Genomic DNA, 21,016 nt, shown 5'->3' with positions numbered 1-21,016 from the left:
CTCTTTGGCTGACAAATCACTATAAATAAAGTTTTGCTCAAGTTCCTGTGATTACATTTACAAATGTATTACAGTGTAATACACATAGAGATACATTTACAAAAAAAAAAAAACCTGAATCTGCAAACAGTGGAAATGCAATAAATATTTGTTCTTAAATAATCAAATGTTCATATTTTAACAATGTTATAAACACATATGGGAATCACATGATTGCATGAAACAGACAACGAGCCAGCGTTTTACAGACGTGGGATCGCCGTAGACATTTTAAATCTTACTTTTCAACTTTTACAAAGGGAAAATATTGCAGACTGGATCTTGTTGCTGGATGTTAGATAAAAACCTCTTAGGTTAACACACTTGGTATCTATGGTGTGCACATTAGCTTATTTTTAACACAGTGGCCTACAGCCTAAAATACATGACAGGATACACACAGTGTGCCACATGCTCACCTGCACACACACACACACACACACTGCTTCAGGGGCCTGGACACTGGTTTAGGACAAGTAGGTCTGGTGCACTAAAGATTAAATATATATATGTACAGCTGAAAGCACCAATGATTCAATTGTGTGTAGCGAATGTATGATACAGCAGAATAATCTATGATACTATGTAATATTTTGATCTGTGCTTTTCTCCCTTATGTCGTTCGATCACGTTCACACACACTCCGTCACACACACGCACACAGCGATTAAAAGACAAACTACGAGACGAGAGCACGCACAAACATACATTACGGGCTTCCACAGCACACACACACACACACACACACACATTAGAGAGCATGTTTGTTGTACCTGGAGCTTTCAGATACTGGTTTACATATTTTGTCTACAGGAGGAACTATGTGGGACGGAGTTAGTAAGAAGCTCCAAGTCTCTCTCTCTCTCGCTCTCTCATTGCTAGTTTCTCTTCAGCTGGAGAAACAATCAAAATGCTTCAGGCAGAGATAGACCGGATAGAAAGAACCTACAACAAGTCCTGTCATTACTCCGTCTGCAGCACTGTAAATGTTTCCCCTCATTGGAAATACAACAGATAGAAGACCTCCAGGCTGTAGTGACGATGCCCGAGGCCTACAGGTCGTGACCCAGCCTCTCAATCTCATCGATGAGGAAGTCGATGTCAGACTGGGTGGCCGCCGGGTTGGAGACAACCATACGGAAGAAGTTGACTTTTTGGCCCTGAGGCTGGTAGCCCACCATGGTGGTCCCGGACTCCATCATCATGGCCTTGATCTTTGGTGCCACCTGATGGAGTGAGAAAAAACAGCCGTATAAGAACGTCATCCATCAGCTGTGTGATTCAGAAAGGCGGGGTGAACGTGAAAGCTCATCCTACCCTGTGGAGTTTTTCTCGCCGCTCATCGCCGTGTGGCATCCCTCTCAGGCTGGGTGGGATGTACCAGAAACAAACGTTGGTGTGCTGGGGCTACAGACAGAAAATAAACACACACACAGGTTACTTTTTTCATTTACACCAAACAAAAATTAAATTAAATAAAGATGGAGGTAGACCAAGAAAAATACTGTGAGGGCCCATATTGTGAAAAGTGAATTTCCATTTTCTCAATGGATCATAAAGCAGGACAAAAACTGTTTCTATATTATATTGAATTTGAACACAGATAGATCAGAAGAGTAGACAAGCTCACCACTCCATCAAACACCATCTCATATCCCTCCCTGTTCTTGATCTTGTTGTACAGGTACTGAGACAGGTCCAGACACTTGTCAATGTGCTGCTCAAACCCAATGGTGCCCTGCAGGGGAAAAAGTGGTAATGCAATAACAACAAAAAACACTGAATATAAACTTAAAGCGTCTATTATGATTAAGACAATGACAGTTTTTTTTTGCCTTGAGGACATTTCTATGTGTTGATTAATGAACAATTTACAGTTTAGCAGATGTAAATGTGTGTTTCTGTCTCACTCCATCTCACCTTGGCCTTCCACATGAGCCAGAACTTAAAGATGTCAACATGTCGGCCGCACTGGATGGCCATGTCTCCTGTGTCGTACGTGACGTCGTACTGTTTGTCTGGTTGGAACAGGTAGCCGGCGCACATGGAGTTACAGCCTGCCAGGATTCCCTACAGACAGAGACAACGGCCACACAATGTTAAAGCGCCAGTATGTAACTTATTTGGCTTTTTATTAGCAAAAATCAAATATGTCTTTCATAAATACGTATTTAACTGAAGTCGAATCACACCGGCATACAGATGAAAGCTTTCTCGTACCTTAGAATGACTTGTTACAAGTCGTTACAAATATATAAGGACGCACCGAACTGAGGCGGCCATGTTGCATCGCCATTTTTTAGGTTCAGTGGCAGTGTGACCGTAGGTAACCACGGAAACTCAGCGGAGCTGTCGGCTCTGAGGCCTGGACTACACGAATACGATATATTCCTAAACGCACATTTTTCTGTCCAATTGGGCCTCTCAACCACACGAACACGGCGATTTCACCCACATAATCTGAGATATTTTTAAACGGATAAAAAAGTGGAGAAATAAAAAAATATCCGATTGACTGGACCCGTGTAGCGACGTTAAACTGAACTGTCGCCTAGCGACAAGCCGTTCGCACATGCATGGAAGCAAAACGGTTGTCAACAATGGTACACATGTACCGGGCTATCTGTGCTTTGCACTGCAGTGTTTTCATTTATTCGTGATGAATTACGTCCACCACGAATAGATTTTCCGCCGTTCATTCATGTCCGCATAACACTGTTATTTTCGTTCTCACCTTTACAGTCTATGGTTCTCACACACAGAGAGAGAGAGAGAGAGAGAGAAGCACGCATGCCTGACAGTAGTTCACAATTACACTCTGCCGTTTGAATGCTTCTTCTGGACCATGATTTGACTGCGCTCATAGCGTTTTTCTTCTGTGGTATTTTACATTTTGCTGATCGCCACCACCGGCCGGGCATGGCATTTCAGGCTTCAGAGGCGATCGTTTTCAGTTTTGCCTCTTCGTAGCCTATGGACAGAGATATTTCTGTGGTGTGGACAAAGTTTTTTTTAAAAACGAAGACGAAAATATCCGCTTAAAAAAATATCCATATACGTGTAGTCCAGGCCTGAGAGAAAGTTTTCCAGGTCGCGCCTGTTAAAACTGTCACCACTGTGTAGTGTGAGGAAGGACGGAGGCACTGATGTTGCATTCAGGTGCAGTCAGGCAGACGGCCGTCGGCAAACCAACCGGATGTCATTTTACTCCACCAGAGAAAGACGGTAAAACGTGGGTCAGGTAAACAATACGACATCACCATGACAACATATCGTCAGGCCTGCATTGTTTTGCCTCGTGCTGGCGGACCACTTGTTTACATAGACGCTTGTTTATCCTGTTACATGCAGCGTCTGTTGTCTGTCTGACGTCTGCCCCATTTCACGTGAATGCAACATCAAGAATACGTTCAGATATGCAACCATGTAAAACCTGATGGACTTCTAGCACTTTATGAGAAACAGTGTGCGGGTCTTCACCGTACCTTCTCTCTGACCAGGATGGCAGAGCACTGCAGAGGCACGCCCATCATCTTGTGAGGGTTCCATGTGACAGAGTTGGCCCTGTAAAGGTTAATATTTGTGTTAACATGCCGTTAAAAGCAAGAATACATTAAAAATTCTATGTAACGCTGTGTAGGCCTACTAACCTCTCAACTCCATTCAGCTTATGGCGATGTTTTCTGGACATAAGCAGTCCACCACCCCACGCTCCCTGAGGACACAAGAAGTTACCATCACCTACACAGACGAGGACATAGTGTCCCCTGAAAATACCACAGCACCTGACCCAGGGTCAGCTACTTACATCGACATGGAGCCACAAGTTGTACTTCTCACAGATGTCAGCGATCTCATTGATGGGGTCAAATGCGCCGTACACAGTTGAACCAGCGGTGGCGTTCACAAACAATGGCACGTAACCCTGCAGAGTCAACATGAACATGCGACTTAGAGGGCAAATTCTTGGTAAGAGAGAGGAAATCAGAGTAGAAGGAGAAGATGTAGGACAGATACCAACCTTCTGTTTAGCATCAATGATCTTGGCCTCCAGATCTGAAGGAATCACTCTCCCTCTGAAAGAGTGCAGAGCAGAGCATGTGTTTCATGGCTTTTCATGATGCTGTTTTCACACAATTTTTGTTGTGATTGTGGTTTTAAATTTCTACAGCGAACCCTGTACCTCTCATCTGTGCTCAGCAGGATCACATTTTCACTGCCAAAGCCCAGAGCAGCTCCTGCCTTCTTTATGGAGTAGTGACTCTGAGGGGAACACACATAAAGATAATAAATGATTGGCCCATAAAATAACAGCTAAATTCATGCAGAGAGGAGATTTTTGTGAGCTAATTGCTACATGAGCTTTGTCTGGCTGATATATTGTCAACTGTGCTGTTCTTTACAGACAAAATGGATGTGATTACAGCGGAATGAATCTATTAAAATAGCCATTGCACTGATTCAAATAGAGCTCTTCAGTGGCCTCAATCTACAGTCAGTGAAGACGTACGAGCAAACTTAAAGGGCCCATATTGTGTAGAGTGTTATTTCCATGTCCTCTTTGGTTACAAAGCAGATCTATAGGTTCTCTATTAATACAGTTAAAGTATCAAAACCTCAGTCCACAGAGAAACGCACACAGCCTGTGTTCAGAAATTCAGCCTTAAAACCAGGACTTCTGCAACTTTGTGATGTCACAACAAAGCAGTCAACCCTCTCAGCCATGCCTCAAACCCCGCCCATCTGAGCCCACCATCCAACACTGAAAATGTTGATAAAAACTTAAAATTAGCAAAATTTCATTCAATCCTTCAGGAAAAAAAAACAGCCAATCAGAGGAGAGGACCAGAACCTCCTCTTCTCTGATCGGCTTACTGGCCTGCTGTTTGTAGAGCTCCAGAGAGAAGCCTGAGATGGTTTTTGCTTATTAAAACCACAAATATATGTTCTTATGAATCAACACTAGGAATGAAACAAAAAAGTGTAAAATTATTATTACTATTTTTTAAATAAATAAAACAGTTGATATAATGAAAGTGTTTTAGTGTCTGTTCATGGTGACCTACGTGTTCAGATGTGAAGAGGACAAGCCTTGGAGCAGCAGACATGCCCTTGGTCTTGACCTCTGGGAAATACTTGTAACGTGCGATCATGACACTGTACATGTTGGAGATAGCGCCCCCTGTTGAGTAGAGAAGGACATATCAGCACCACGGACAGAAGAACACATAAACTGTAGTATTATTACCAAAACGGATAGGCCTCAGTGGTTTTTATATTTATTGAAAAAGTAATTATATTATAATATATGGAAATGGATGCTGGTACAATGGACCAACCTGGTGAAAAGATTCCATCTCCCTCTCCGTCGGGCCAACCAATCATCTCTCTCATTTTCTTCAATGTCAGCTGCTCCATCAACACAAACACTGGAGCAATCTCATAGGTGAACCTGTCAACACAACACAACACAACACAACACAACTGATGAATATAGTGTGTCATTCACCATCACTGCAACAGATGAGTCATCAACATCTGCTTCGTGAGCAAGAAGAATGAAAGAAAACTCTTGCGCACACACACGCAGATTATAAAGACCAAATACAGTAATGCCAATACACCCACACACACACACACACACACACACACATACTCAGTGGTTTTTCATTAGCTCTGTTATAATTCCATCCTCAGAGCACAAACTGGAGCTTGCGCTGACTGGGCTAATTAAAAAGTGTCTGATAGGAGTTGGGCAGCAAACATCAATATTCAAATGCCTCCTAAAATCACTCAGTGGTTTAATTAAAGCACACAAAGCTCTGATGGCTATCTGTCAATCCTGCCAATCTCAGTGGCGAGCCTGAATGGGGCTGATTTGATGGCTGAGAGGAGGTGAATGTACGAGTGTGTGTACATGTGAGTGTGTGTGTGTTGGTGTGTGTGTGAGGGACAGACAGAAAGAGAGGGTGTTTTAAAGAGATAACAGCCACTGCTGGCCCCAAAATACAGGAAGTGAGGATGAGCGGCCATTATTATTAATGTTATTCTGTCGTTACAAGAGAAGGAAAAGATGAAAAGACAGAAAATAATCTTCTCAACACAAGAGCGACATAAAACAACTTCTAAAAATCCGGTAGAGTTGCATCTAACCTCTTTGACAAAAGATAAAATGAGTAAATGACTGGCGGCTCAACAGGACAACACAGGAACAAAACTCCTGGAGAAGATAAAGTAGGTTAAATGTGTCAGAGAGTCTGAGCTTTTGCTCTCTTTGCTAAGTGACAAGACATCTCACCACCTCCCACATCCACCCTTAGGACTGATCCCTATTTACCCTGAGTCTAATGAGGCCAGTTACACAACACCCCCCCACTTCCATCAGCCACCACCGTCCACATCTAAAACAACAACAACATTATCTCCTCTCTCTCCTCTTCAGTTCCTCTCTAGTTTTTTTGTTACAAGTAGGTCTCTAAACAAGGACTGAGCATTTTGTAGATGGGGGGGGATAAGCTGTGAGGACAAGAGAAAGGAGGGGGTGGGGGGGCTTTAGGGAAACAATGCAGTGAAGAAAACTGACAACAAAAGAAGAGGAGGGAAGGATGTGGAGAGAGAGAGAGAGAGAGAGAGGAAAGCGCACAGAGGACAAGACAGAACGAAGAAACAGAAAAAGAGGAAAAAAAAACGGGAGCGACAGCCGCGGTTGAGAACAAAAACAGAAACATAGAGATGAGGGAAAAATAGACGACAGACACATTTTTCTTGTGTAATTATGCCTGGTGAGGACAAACCCACGGGATGGATTTGATTGGAACATTAGCTTCTAGTCGATACACCAGATGAAATTATGACTGCTGGGCTTTGACCATGACCAGCCACAACAGGGGATAAAATCACAAAGAAGACACAATGTCTCACTCTGTAGCCCCTCGCTGCCCTGATTTTCAGAAACATCATGTTGTTTGATATACTGGAATTATGGCTCATATAAGGAGCACAAAATAGTCAATATCCTGGATGTTTCCCTTTCATTTTCTCCTAAAATTCACCCGAGGCGCATCAGAAAAGGAACAAAATCAGTGCACCTTTTTAAAATTCTGCTTCTCTCCATGTCATTTCACGCTGTAATGACAATAATGGGCGATCATTATCACAATCAGAGCCAATCATTGGTCTTTTCAGGGTGAAAATTACCCCTCAGTCACCTGCCTCTCTCCAGGGACGGCCCCTAAATGCCCTTATTATCGTCATCAAGGGCACTCAATGTGTACGAGTCTGTGTTTGAATGTGTGTGTGTGCGTGTGTCTCTATGTGACTAACCCTTTGACCCCCCAACCACGCTCTCCTCTCAGCCTCTAAAAGGACCACTGAGTCAGTCTGACTCCACAGGGACAATAGAGCCAGAATGAGCGCTCCGCGGGGAGCTGCAGCAGTCAGTTTCCACAGTGTGACAGGGTTTTCTGTGCAGCCGGAGGACATTGTGTGTCAGTGTGGGGCCCAGCTGGCCTATCTGCTAAGACCAGCTCACAATGAGCCTGCAGTCAATGGACTGGAAACCTTAGCTGCTGTATCTGGGACAGCCAGAGCTGGTGTGTGTGTGTGTGTACAAGTCATTATGAAAGTGTGCATGAGCGCGTGTGTGTGTGTGTGTGTGTGTGTGTGTGTGTGTGTGTGTGTGTGTGTGTGTGTGTGAGTGTGTGAATTCAATGGCTGGTTCCTCCAAGCCGTAGATGAGATGGGAAAGTTTTTCCTAAGAGGGGGTGGCTCCCTGAGCTAATGTTTTGAGAAATAGGATAAATTAAGTATCTCAATTTTCCCTCAGCGCTTTTGGCTTATTATCCTTAGGAGAAAGGACATTGACCACAATAGTTAGAGAATAAGCTCATTTTGTGTGTACTGACTGGAGTCTATTGTCTTCTACCCACTGTTTATTCTGTGCAATGCGGAGGTCCTGCTGTATTTGCAGCCCCATGTCAGTTTGTACCATGAAACTCTGGGATGTCAACACATCTCTACATCTGTGTTATCAAATGAAACTCCTGCATATTTGTTGCACTTAAGTGACTTATTTATAGAAGTAATTGCAATGTCATTTTCCTTGTCTTCCATATCTCAGTCACTGTGACTGTCATGACCTCTCTGATTTTTAATACAGAGATCAGAGGTAGTTGGCCCATTTTCTTTTAATAAGAAAATGACACACATTCCCCTTTTCAGCTTGTATATTGTTGAGGATAAATGTTATTTCTTATATGATAATATATTATCTATATTACAGTAATAGGTTTTGGATGGGGTCGTGGATGGGGAGAAATTGTGACATTTTATAAATGGAACAAATAACCTCATCTTAATTGAGGAAATAATCGGAAGATCAGTTGATAATGAATATAACAATTAATTGCAGCCTTACATCAGAGTAAAGAAATTAATTGAAGTGACAGATGTATTCATCCCTACGCTGAGAAAGTAGAAGTTTTACTAACAGCCATATTGTGAGTGTTTGTTCAGATATTGTACACTACAGCAGTGTTACAGTAATATGATGTTTCTCATTCTATTCTCGTGATCACACACTTATAGCTTATTTACAACGTGTGTGTGTGTGTGTGTGTGTGTGTGTGTGTGTGTGTGTGTGTGTGTGTGTGTGTGTGTGTGTGTGTGTGTGTGTGTGTGTGTGTGTGTGTGTGTATCTGTGTTGCAGATGTGTGATGTCGATGTGGTTCGTGCCCTCTATCAGACTGGGCCACCATGTAACTGTGACCTGAGATCAATATGCAATCTAAGCAGCCCTGGGGCTGAGCTGCTCCGATATACAGTGGCCGCCCAGCGTCTGTCAACACACAGCCTCTACAGGACAAAACAAACACTTTATATAACTGCCCTCAGAGGATCTTGTAACCAATGGTGAAGTGAGCTGAGGGGAAACACCATAAGCATCTTCCATAATGACTTATATGATGATGACTGGGACCTATTTCCAGTGTCCTACAAACAGGGGTTCTCAGTTGTCCTGTCGTGACATATAGAGGTGTTTCCCCATATATAACTGTCATGCACAAGCACAAAACTAGGACAGCAGCGTGCTATAGGACTCACATGTTGGTGTTTGCAGTGGAAGTGAGCCACTCTCCAGCCAGACCAATGATGTCCAGACCTGAGGACAACTGGTTGAAAAAGCGTGGATGACCTGGACATAAGAAAATCATACACATTCTGTATTAATGGGGTAATCATGGCTTTTATAAGGAGGGAGGAAAAAGTGTATTACACAAAAACGTACTGCATTACAACTACAATGCCCTGCTGGGTTAAGATCACCACCTAGTTCACATTGTGACAATATTCTTAGAATAAAAACACAACATCAGCAGTATTGACAAACAGCTACTTGTTTCAGTATTCATAGTCTTTTTGATTTCATTTTGTATTCCCGTGGTCAACCGTGAAACCAGAGGGATCTGACATAGCCTGTTCACTGTGTACCATAATTACAGTGGTAACAAGGCTGTGTGACAGCCATTTAGTCTCTGAGGTGCTTGCACACAATAGGCCTGCAGCCTAAATGCAGTCATGTACCCCTTTCCCACTGGCCAAAAAACCCGTTTAAACCCGCTAACAATCGGCTTTTGGTGGCAGTGGGAAAGGCGCACCGAGCCGCGTTGACCCGCGTCGACGCGGGTCAAACGACTCGGCAAGCGACGCGGGTTAAAATCGCCTTTAATCGGCTCGGCTCTGCTCGGCTTGCAGTGGGAACGCCAGACCCGCGTCAACCCGCTAATTTACGTGATGACACTGAACGTTACGTGACGCTACGTCATCGCGCCGGTCGCGTCTCATATCACGTACCAAAACAAAGCTCTGCTCCGCTCTGCTCTCATCCGAGACTGGGATCAAAACATCAGAGAACACTGACCAAAAACGATAGAAGAAAAGAAAAGAAAAGAAGCGACAGTCTGTTTAACTGACGTGTTGTGCCGCGGACGTCCGTCATCCGGCCGCAGCCGACTCTCTGTCCTCCGCGGTCCTGGTGCTCCAGGTCAGCCAGCCAGAGAGTCTGCCTCGGCGGACGGACACTCCGCGGCGGGCGGCTGTGGCATGACTGTGTGTCTCTTGCACCGCGGATGAGAGCGGGGCGACTGGTTTCTGCTCTGTCTGATCCCTCAGCGGGGGGTCAGACTCGGCTCATTTTGGTCAATGGGAAAGGGGCCAAATGCCGATTGTTAGCGGGTCGACCCGCGTTTAAAAAACCCGCGTCGACCCGCTAATTTTAGTGGGAAAACGGCTATGGATATACAGTATAAGTACCTTGTGGATACAATGATGTATGGCTCACGTTTATATATATATATATATATATATATATATATATATATATATATATATATATATATATATATATATATATATATATATATATATATATATATATATATATATAAGATCTAAGATCGTTCCAAATACACTGGTGAGAAGGAGGAAGACTGAGCTCCTTCTTCCAGCACCTCAGCACCTCGGACAGCTCCTCCAGTCCAAGACACACACACACACACACACACACACACACACACACACACACACACACACACACACACACACACACACACACACACACACACACACACCACGTCTCCTTGTGAGAAGTGGTGTTGAGTTGTGGACACAGTAGAAAGTGTCTGATATATAAAACCCAAGAGACAGTTTGAGCGCTGTCGTTTTTAACAGCCTGAAACAGCCCGTGTTTAGCCCCACAACCCCCTCAGGCGACACTCGCTTTAATAAGTCGAGGGGGAAAGAAAAGGAGGATGTCAACTGAATTACCAGGGGGACAATAAATAAAGCAGTCATCGTAATAAGGTGTATACGGTCTGGAAAACAGCGTCTTCCCTAATGGTTTATGCTGAATTCACCTCTGTACACTAAAAATGTCGGTATTAATTTACATGAAAGTGATAAAATGAATACTTTTTTCCCCTTTTTTTTGTTCTAGCCTACTACAGCTACTGACAGATTAGGAATTTTATTGGAGATATGAATATCATAAAATGAGTAAAGTAATTTCCAGCTGTAATTGCATATTTTATTTTGCATCATAATGTGTAGCTATATCTTGGTCTAAAGACAAAAAATGAATATTTAAAAAAGGCCAATTCCAACTGAGAGAGCCTTTTGTCTCCATACTGTCCTTTAATAACATAGGCCACATATGAATTATTCAAAGGGCCGTAATTGTAGTCATCTTTATTAAATCATTTTCCAGAAGGTCCCCGGGCCGTGACGTAGCAGCCTACCTGTCCGGACGCCATATTTGAGCGTGTCCCTGCAGTCCACCAGGATCTGCTCCAGGGACTCGGGCTGCTCGGACAGCTCCAGGTTGAAGCCCTCCATGCCCTCCAGCAGCTGGTGAGGGTGGTGGAAGTCCAGCACCTTGGTGGAGCGGTCGAAAGTCTTCTTGACGTAGTTGGTGAGGATGTCGACCACCTCCAACAAGAACTGTATGGTGGGCTCCTCTCCATTTTTGGCGGGCAGCAGGTCTGTAAGGTGAGGAGATGGAGATGATCATCTGGGCCTAATGGAGGCCTCCTTCTTACAAGTTTATTCAGGTAGGCCACTGGCATTTTTATGTTAGTGATTTGTGTGTTTTATATCCTTGGCTAATTATTCTGCTGTATGAGGTCATATTTAGCAGTTATAAGGCATGACTCCTCCTAGAGAGTAACATGGCCATGATTTTTGACTAATGTGGTGAGATAGTCCAAACTCATTAAAGAGCCAGAACGCAAAACACGACAAACACACGCGTTGGGTTATCTTCCTGGAGCCCAAACCGGTGTTTCTTCATTTTAAAGGACAAATAAAAGCCAAATAGACAAAGCAGAGCCTCCATTTTACAACCGAACCGTGTTCTTTTTCTACATATTAGCCTAATAATAATGTTGCCATTGTTTTTCTGGTGCAGTTTACATTATCATGCAAGAAAGAACCAGAACAACTGAAAAAATAAAAAAAATAAGGGGGATTTTCTGGTTCTGGGAGGCCTTCAGCCTCTTTACTCTGACAAAAATTACAGAAAACAATTCAATTCAATGAATGAGCTCCCAGTAAAGCTAAAACTGCTTTGTTGGTGTGTTTGGTGGCTCTCACCTCGGGCGAACAGGTTGGAGAAGTCGGTCTCCGTGTGGCGGAAGCGCGCGTCCCTGTCACTGTTGTCGCACGAGAGCAGGTTCTTCTGGCCCGCGAGCCTCCCCTTCTCGTCCAGACTGTTGTTCTTCTGCAGGAACCCTAGGGTGTTACACGGCGAGGGGCACGAGTTATCACCAAACATCTCCATCTCCCACGCACAAAGAAAAAGACCAAACAATAGAACAAAACTGATTAATCTAATAAAATAACAGATAACTATGCTGTTTTTATTTATTTTATTTTTTTTTAGGTGAAATGAAAATCCAAATATTTTCTGTAAAGCAGCTACTGAAAGATATCTGTCTAAAATCAGCCCTCAGATCAAACTTATATAGCCTGAGCTTCATGTGTTGGCACGCACAAAACACACGCACACACACGTTTGGGTGACCGCCCCACCCTGTGACGTCACCACCACACCCCGGTCAGGAAGCACCGTCCTGTCCGCTCAGACTGACCGGCTCAGTGGGCAGCACCGCCCGCGGCGACGATGACCCATGCCGCCAATAAATACACAGCCCATAAAGAGGGTTAATGAAGGATGTACACAGCCCGGAGGAGGGCTGCCTCTGCACGCGGCCTATTGTGTGTGTGTTGAACTATGATCCATCACTGTTGTGCATATATAGGCCCTCTTCATTCTGCACAGAAGTGTGCTGGCCTAATTGTGCGCAAACCATTTATATTTCTCACTGGAAACTCTATCACACCATCTTCATTAAATCCTAAATGGCAGGATTCAAAATCAATATCTGAATACCCTATAGAAATATTACAGAAATATCTCCATTCAATTTCCTGTCCATTAAAATGTCATTTCGACCAATCCAAATCTACTGGTCAATTTCTCGTTCTCAGAAATGGTAAAAACATATTCGATCTTAATTGATTAAACAGTCCAATAATGTCCTATGGCTGTAAGAATGGATCATATCTGCATTGCATTCATCTCTGTTCTACAGGGGCAAAATATTACTGTATAGATTTACATTTTTTTTAAGCCAGTGAAAGAAACAAATTCCTTCAAATGGAGAAAAAACACGCCCTCCCTTCGACGTCACATCCGCCTCTCACAGTAAAATATTGAGGCTGCACTGATTGGTATTTAGGTAAATGTCACTCAAGAAACAGGCCCGTGTGAGTGGGGGATGACTGAGAGTGCTCCTTCATTTACTGGTTAACGTGAGGGAGAGCGACGGTCTGGGCTTTAAACGCCACATTTCCACATCTCCAGGTTTGTCTTGTGGATTCCCCTCCTTCTGATGAGATGGAAAAGGCAAGAGGGGGCTGAGGGGTGACTGGGGGGGCTGGTCCGGGGCTCTCATCACCAGACTTACAGGCTAATGTCCACTGACCTTTAGTGGATGGAAACGCACAGTGACAGTTGTGGATGGCCCTGCTTTAAGCTGCCTGTATCATGGCCTATTTCTGAAGGCCTCGAGATGAGGAAAAACACAATAATAATAGAATCACCGAGAATATGATGATTTTTTTTAAGCAAAGGATGCCGAAATCGCAGCCTCAATGCGAAGGATTCATATGGTAATCAGGTTCTTTCAGATGTCACTTAGCCTATATTAAGAAGTGGAAGAAAAAAAATCTGTGGCCTGTAATTGGGGAAAAAAATGTTGCAAACATCAGGACCCTCCGACAACAACTTACCACAGATCTTCATCCCCAGTTTCCGCGTGCATCCGTGCATCCACGCATATTCGTAGGCTAAAACATAAATGAACGTTTTGAGTTTGTCATGTTGCAGGCCGCGGACACAGCGTGGACAGAGGCGGTGATGGATGTGAAGCGGGTGGAGCACAGTGAGCACAGTGGAGGCGTGATGCGCACGGCTCTTGGCCAGGTGTGTGAAAGTGAGGCCTCAGGTGAGGTTATATTCTTTCTTTCTTTCCAATTTCTTTCTTTGGGTGTTGCCTTTGTTGATCGAGAATTAACCCATTTTTATTTATATTTAGCTGTACGACACTCTGATCATGAAGGGATGAGTCTTATAACATTTCCGATTTAGGTTTAATCAATAGGGACCGGCAGTGGCCCGACCGGCAGATCCACGCCGGCTCACACACCCAGCCAAGGGGCGGACTGGAATTAACACCCGTGAAATGAGCTCACGGAGGAGGGCAGAAATTAATTGAGTGAAACACAGTATGTGACTGGAGCGAGCTGGTAATGTCTGTGACTGGGAAGTCTATAGCAGGCTAGATGCAGAAACTAACAGTATAGTGCGTCTCGTCCATATACGCCATGCACACGCACGCACACAGACCCGAGCGTGGACATGCGTGAGCAGAGATGGAGCAGAAGCCGGAGGGAAGAAAATGCAGAGCGCGCGGCGGCGGCGGAGGCAGACAGAGTTCACCTGATGGAAAACTTTCAAAACAAAAACAAGTATTTAAATTTACTGAGGCAATTTCATTCCGAGATAAAGCGGAGAACAGCTCGAGGTGCTGAGGCCAAGGCGTACACACACACACACACACACATAGTCACACGCACGGATACACGCACGTACAGACACAAGAAGCCGCCAGGCGTGAGATGGAGCGTGGCAGAGAGATAATGGCAACATCCAGCAGCAGCATACGAGCAAGTCAGACAAAACAAACATCTTCTTTTTAATGGGCTTTTTTTTTTGCCCAGCACAAATTCACATTTTAAAATAACAATAAGATGTTTTAAGATAAGAAACATTTACTGACACCTAAGGGCCACAAATAAACAAGGGCTTCAAACATTTTTAATTTGATAAAGATTAAATATGAAATTAAACTGGCCCTCGGGATGTGTAGTCCATTTCCTTTTATATTTGTCTGAAGACAAAAAAAAACTGTAATTATTTCCCGGCGTTGCACTGCAGATGGCTGCTCAAGTGCACTATAATGGAGTCCATATAGTGACTGCGACAAAGGCTTAAAATGATTAATTAACCTATGGGTTCATGTAGGCTCTTCCTAAATAGGTTCAGCCATAAAAATATAAATATGAACAGGACAAAATTAGCTATACAGCCTGCAGCCTGCAGGCCTTAAACATTCAGGAAAATGATAGGAATAAATCATTTCAAATAGGCAAAATAGACAATTTGTCCAAATCGTTTGTAAAATTGTTTTTGAAACCCAAGAAAATAGACCAAATTATTATTAAAATCTTTTTTTTTTCTCATCAAATGCATATTTTCTGTAAAGTCGTTATCATAACGTGCTCTTGGGTCAGTTCAGTATAAATATCGTTGCTCTAATGGCGCATTATTTCTGCGCCACGTCCAGCGCTGGGCGCGCGCCGCTGATCCTCCAGACAGCGACAGGCAGCTGTGATGGCTCTGTTTTTAACCGGAATGATTAACGACGGAGCCGCACAGCAAATGGCCCGGGAGAGAGCCGCTTTTTATCAGACAGAGGAGGAGGAGGAGGAGGAGGAGGAGGAGAGAGAGAGAGGGGGAGAGGGAGAGGCAGACAGAGGTGTGAAGGGCTGAGCTGGGTGGAAGTCCTCGTGCTGCCAGTGGATCGCACTGCAGAAGTGTCTCTGAGCAAGGCACCGAGCCCCGGTCCGATTCCCTGGGCTCTTCTGCACAGCGAGCAGCGCTCCGGAGAGGAACAGTCCTAACGAGAATTTAACCCCCCCCCCCCCCCCCCCCCCCCCCACGGGATCGATCCCGGACCAAGGTGTTGCTATCAGAGGCAGGATTGTGTGATGAGGACCTACTTGAGGACGGAGGTCTTAAATTGGCGGAGTTGGGGTCCTGGTCCCCGCCGGTGGCTCTCGGCTCAGACGTCGCCATCAGTCCTTCTCTTATCTGATCTCCAGCTGGGAAATAATTCAACTGCAAACAAAACGGTCCACGGTTAGAAATGGCCCCGTTCAGCTCATCCACCTCAACAACTTCCAGCAGCCTAGAAGTCTATATATTTGAATGATTGCAGTCGGTGTAATAGTCAGGCCCGGGTGTGAGCAGAAACTGATGTGATCGCGTCGCCAGGGACGATTTATCCCCGAAGGATATCTGAGTGGGCTGTGAATCAGGACGCGCAACCTGGAGAGGATTGCGCACGACGCACAAGCATTACGCACGTCAGGATGAATAGTTTTGGTGATAACATAATGGCCTTCGATATAATGTCCACTGTAGAACACTGGGCCAATGTCAGAGAACAATAAAAGTTTCAATCTGTAGATAAAAGAAATATATTTCCTATTCCAAGTTATGACATTTTTCCGCTGATAGTCAAAGCACCAAAGCCTTACAATCTGATCTGTGATAAAACCAAAGCATCTGATAATGTAATGAAAACACGATTTAAAACAGACACACTCATCTTGACACAGTTAAGAGTCCGTATTAGAAAAATAAAACGAAATAGCGACAGAAAAGCTCCATCATCCCATAATAAATAAGATTGATTTATTAAACGAATATTGATAATATGTAGGCTATAACACCCACATACGTCATTCACTTATTGACTCAGCAATCGACATTTCAATTAAGGTGCGCTTTGAACAAGCATTTCCCACACTATCATCACTCAATGTCATCATGATATGAGAGACACGCTGGACAACTAATGAATTCCTTCCGCCACTCATCTGGGACTAATTTCTCTCAAACGACACGGTGAATTTTTGATTCTGAGGGTGTTCTCTAATTAATATGTTTAAAAAAAAAATGGTCCAGAAATAACTCCGACGCTATATGATCAACAGTAACCTGTCTGTCTCTCTGTGAAGGGCGCAGCTGGAAAAAAGAAAAGAAAAGGAGGCATCTTACCGGCGCACAGGTTGTCGAGTCCAGAGAAACTATAACTAGATGTTACAATTGCCACCCAAAGGCGCGACAAGCAGCAGTCCAGCGGCGGCGGCGGAATACCAACGAGGAGCGCTAATAAAATCCCATCCAGCAGCGCTCAAGTGACCCCCACTCTCTCTCTCTTTCTCTCTCTCAAGAATGTTTTTATTCGTTATTTATATCTGAGGCTCCGGCTGCCCATTGGTCTCTTCACGCAGGCATGAGTCACAGCCTTGCCTCCCTCTGACGACTAATGAAGCTTCCCTGAGTGCCACTGACAGCTACAATCCACTTTAAGACGTCTAAAAAGCAAAACGAAAAACACCAGTGACGTGCGCCCACCCCCCTCTCTTTCTCTCTCTCTCTCTGTGTCTCCAGGTGTCACAGGAAGGAGGATGGAGACTTGAATGTGAAATAGAAATTGACCTTGGGATGAAAACCCCCAGTTTGTTTATGGGTTTTTAGTAACAACAGAGTATGTAACAGGCTGCATCTCTTTATTCGAATGGACCTGTAGAAGATGTGTGTTTCACAGCTTCTCTGTTATCTCACCCACAGAATAAAGTCGTTCTCATAACAGCACTATAGGGCGGTAAAGGCAAGGCGGCACGCACCATCCACGAGCCATCCATCCACACTGTAGTATATTCACCTTCATGAGATGACAACACTGCATGCATCATAATTTTTGACCTGCACCCTTTTTTTTTATAACCTTGACATGGACAATAACACCGAGACATCAGAGTGAATCCAGCCTGGCGGGCGTTGACTTAGTGTCCTTGCCGTCATTCCCCGTGTCCTGTGTACCGGTCGGCTGGATGGGCAGAGACCAGCCATTATGCTCATTCAGCCACTGCAAATGATTATAAAGCCTTTATCAGATGGCGCTCAGACTTTCTCCTCTCACAAGTCACGCGTGGAGACGACTCATAAAGAGGAGCCCTGCCATGTGATGATAAATGGAAATATCACACAGGCTGATGGCATTTCATCACGATGGATTATGTGTGTTAGTGTGTATGTAACCTGTACAGCATGCACATGAAGTAGTTATGTCACAAAATAAACAAGAAAAATAAAAAAGCTTTATTATGAGCTCAAAAAACACCTGTACTTGTTGTTCACTCTGTCTGATGTAAACTGAGATGTGAACTTGTTCATAATAAATAATTGTACATTGAAGTCACTCTGAGATTTCAAGCTTGTATGATCTCCCATTAAAAAGGCATTTTATACAATTTTGTATGGAATGAAAAGTTTGATGTTGGTGCAGATGAACTCCCAGATGGAGCTGGTTGGTTGTGATAAACAGCTGGTGGCAGTAATTTTCCAGTCAGGTGCAGTTACAACATGGTGGAGGGAGAGGAAGTGGATATGACACAACATCCCCAACTTAAAAGAGTTGGTGACAATGTAAGAAAATGAGCTGAGCAGCTGACGCAACTCCATCCTCACAGCCACTCAAGACAAAGAACAGATGCTGACTTTATCAAAGCTGGTTGAACTCATTTTCTTAGCATTTTACATACCTTTCACTTCATTTTTTTTGTCTTACAGTCTTTGTATATCATTGAAATTGCCCAACTTAAAATCTGAACACGTTCAGCAGCTGTGTGTGAATTCACATATACTTATTTACTGACACTTCTTACATTTTGACTGAATAGGTGTGTGCACACTGACGGCTACTCAGCTACAGCAGCCTGCAGTGCACTACAAGTACTCAAAACGGCACACTCCAGACTGAGTGTAAATCAATGGACAGCGCTCACCCTCAGCAGCTGTCATCTCAGTTCACTGCAGATGGGGAGGGGCCGTCCAAATATTTTCAAGCGACGACACGGTGCTGGTGCAGATGGCAGCATGATTTCCACATCGAATGACACAAGGGGAAAACACGGGAAAGTGAAACGTTCATTTTGAAGTCAAGTGAGCAAAGCAGGCGGCAGGTGGGCAATAATCGCGGTCACATGTTGCGATTGTCATTTCCTTTGCACCACAGCAGTGTTGCATTTGGGACAAGACTACCCTCTGTAAAAATTCATACTCCACAGCCCTGAGCATGCTGTGGAGCGACTGTAGGCTACAACACGTGCGTGCAATTTGAGACACGGCAAAAATGGCTGGAAACTGTGTTTTTTTTTAAGTGAAATCAAAGTATTTTTAATTAATTGTCGAAAGAAATCTGTTAATCAACTAATACTACCAGGCGTCTGATCGTTTGAGGATGATTTTCTTTGACAAAGGTATTAATAAAGCTACAGTAATTTATTTCAATGCACTTGTTCAAAGCAAACTAAACAAAAGAAGACGCATTTGAAAGCAGTGTGTTCATACAGTCTGTTGCGACAAACAGAGTGGTCAAGTAACGAGTCATAAGATATATCCACAGTAATTATTTAATCTGCAGGTGAAATATGAACAAATAAATAATCAAGCAAAGAGACTGGACTTAAATCTACAACACAATTTTCAGTCGCAACTTAGTAAGACAGATGTGTGTTGACAGAACCTCCAACATCTGCACCACTGCTGGACCGGTTTCCATAGATTCAGGGGGAGACGTGACAGGGAGGACACGGCTTGTGTCTACTCACTCGCCTTTCTTCTTTTTCACCATCATCATCATCTGACGGTGAGGAAGAGGAGCAAGATGAAGGGGAGCAGCTTGAGCTCTGAGAGGACTCCTCATCACTTCCAGTGATATTATCATCATCATCATCATCATCGCTATCTTCTTCTTCTTCCTCATCATCTTCCTTGCTGCTCTGCTCTGCCTCTTGCTCTGAGGGGAAAAGACACAGCACTCATTTGTGATGTGTTTGGGGCTCTGCAGTGTGTTTGTGTTTGTGTGAAGGAGACTCTCACCCTCCAGCAGCTTCTTCTTGATCAGCGGGAGAAACTCAGAGGCCTCAGGATTATCTGGTTCATGGATGAGAACTGGAGAAAGGAGAGGAGCGTCACCAGTGGCTGACTTTACCCATGGCTGATTTATTGACTGACGGACAAACAGTTAATGGATACAGGCTACATACTCATCTGACACAGCTTGTGGGCCAGCTCCAAGTCTTTGTCCATCACAGCTCTGAGGAACTGTAACCATAAAACATCCTCACCTGAGTTTCATTTTTCTTCATTTAACTATACTGAAACTAAACATTCAAACATTTCTGTGTTGTGAAATAAAGAAGAACCAGGAGCTGCAGTTGAAGCCATCCTTCAAATCTGGAATCAATGATGATCATCGGTCACTTTACCTCAATTTTCAGCTCCACTGGGGCTATAAGGTCTTCATCCTCAGCATCCTCTCCCTCCGTCTCTTCTTCCTCCTCATTTGGCTCATGCGAGGGGACAGGTTCAACTGGTGGAGGAGCATGTGTCCTTCCTCCTGGCAAACAGTATCACTGTCATCAGTTTTTCCTCTCGCTATACTTCTTACTTTGCATTTTGTTCTACAATAACTGACCCAATTCTGTCGAATCTGAAGGCCACTTGTTCCTAGAGTCTTTCATCTTCAGCTCGTGGCCGGGCGCTGTAGTCGACTCTGCTGGTTCTTCAACCCTGAAATCATGTTTGAGATTTAGAACTGGACCTGGGGGATGTTTCATTGGTCTAATTACCCACTGTACGACATGAGCTCTGTGTACAGACCTTGGTGTTATGTTGATGGCCTCCTTTGGAGCACACTCTAAAAGAGAAAACCAGAAATATAAGAAATTTAATTTGACTTGCATTGATTTAAAGTCACTTTTCTGACACAGAAGATCCCTAGTGATATAATGTAAACAAAATATTGAACTTGCTGTCTGGAGACATGCTAAAGAAAAATGACAAAGATGGCAGACATTATAAAACAACATTAAAGTAAGTGGGAATTAAAGCAAATGCTGATTAGATAAAAGCACTATATTTACACAGAGACTTTATGATATAATCATGTTATTTGTTCTTGGTGTAGGCTGCCTCTTTTACAGCTGTAACAGCTGGTAGCAA

General features: G+C 43.9%; 1 protein-coding gene across 1 annotated transcript; it reads right to left on the bottom strand.

The window, feature by feature from the left end:
* Positions 1 to 1,091: 1,091 nt before the first annotated feature.
* On the bottom strand, positions 1,092 to 17,082 carry LOC311000918 (glutamate decarboxylase 1-like; the record flags this gene model as incomplete). The annotated part of the gene is made up of 17 exons (XM_083991823.1): positions 17,003 to 17,082; positions 15,940 to 16,057; positions 13,888 to 13,944; positions 12,187 to 12,324; positions 11,334 to 11,576; positions 9,142 to 9,232; positions 5,379 to 5,491; positions 5,106 to 5,221; positions 4,223 to 4,302; positions 4,061 to 4,115; positions 3,848 to 3,964; positions 3,690 to 3,754; positions 3,525 to 3,603; positions 1,960 to 2,109; positions 1,670 to 1,777; positions 1,357 to 1,446; positions 1,092 to 1,265 (listed from the first exon to the last, which is right to left on the bottom strand). The coding sequence occupies exons 2-17, from the start codon at positions 16,013 to 16,015 to the stop codon at positions 1,092 to 1,094; spliced, it is 1,752 nt and encodes a 583-aa protein (XP_083847949.1). The 5' UTR covers positions 16,016 to 16,057; positions 17,003 to 17,082.
* Between the last annotated feature and the right edge of the window lie 3,934 nt (positions 17,083 to 21,016).

This window comes from Trachurus trachurus (genome assembly GCF_905171665.1).
Source record: "Trachurus trachurus genome assembly, chromosome: 17".
NCBI lineage: Eukaryota > Metazoa > Chordata > Actinopteri > Carangiformes > Carangidae > Trachurus > Trachurus trachurus.
This window is presented reverse-complemented; position numbering and strand designations above follow the sequence as displayed.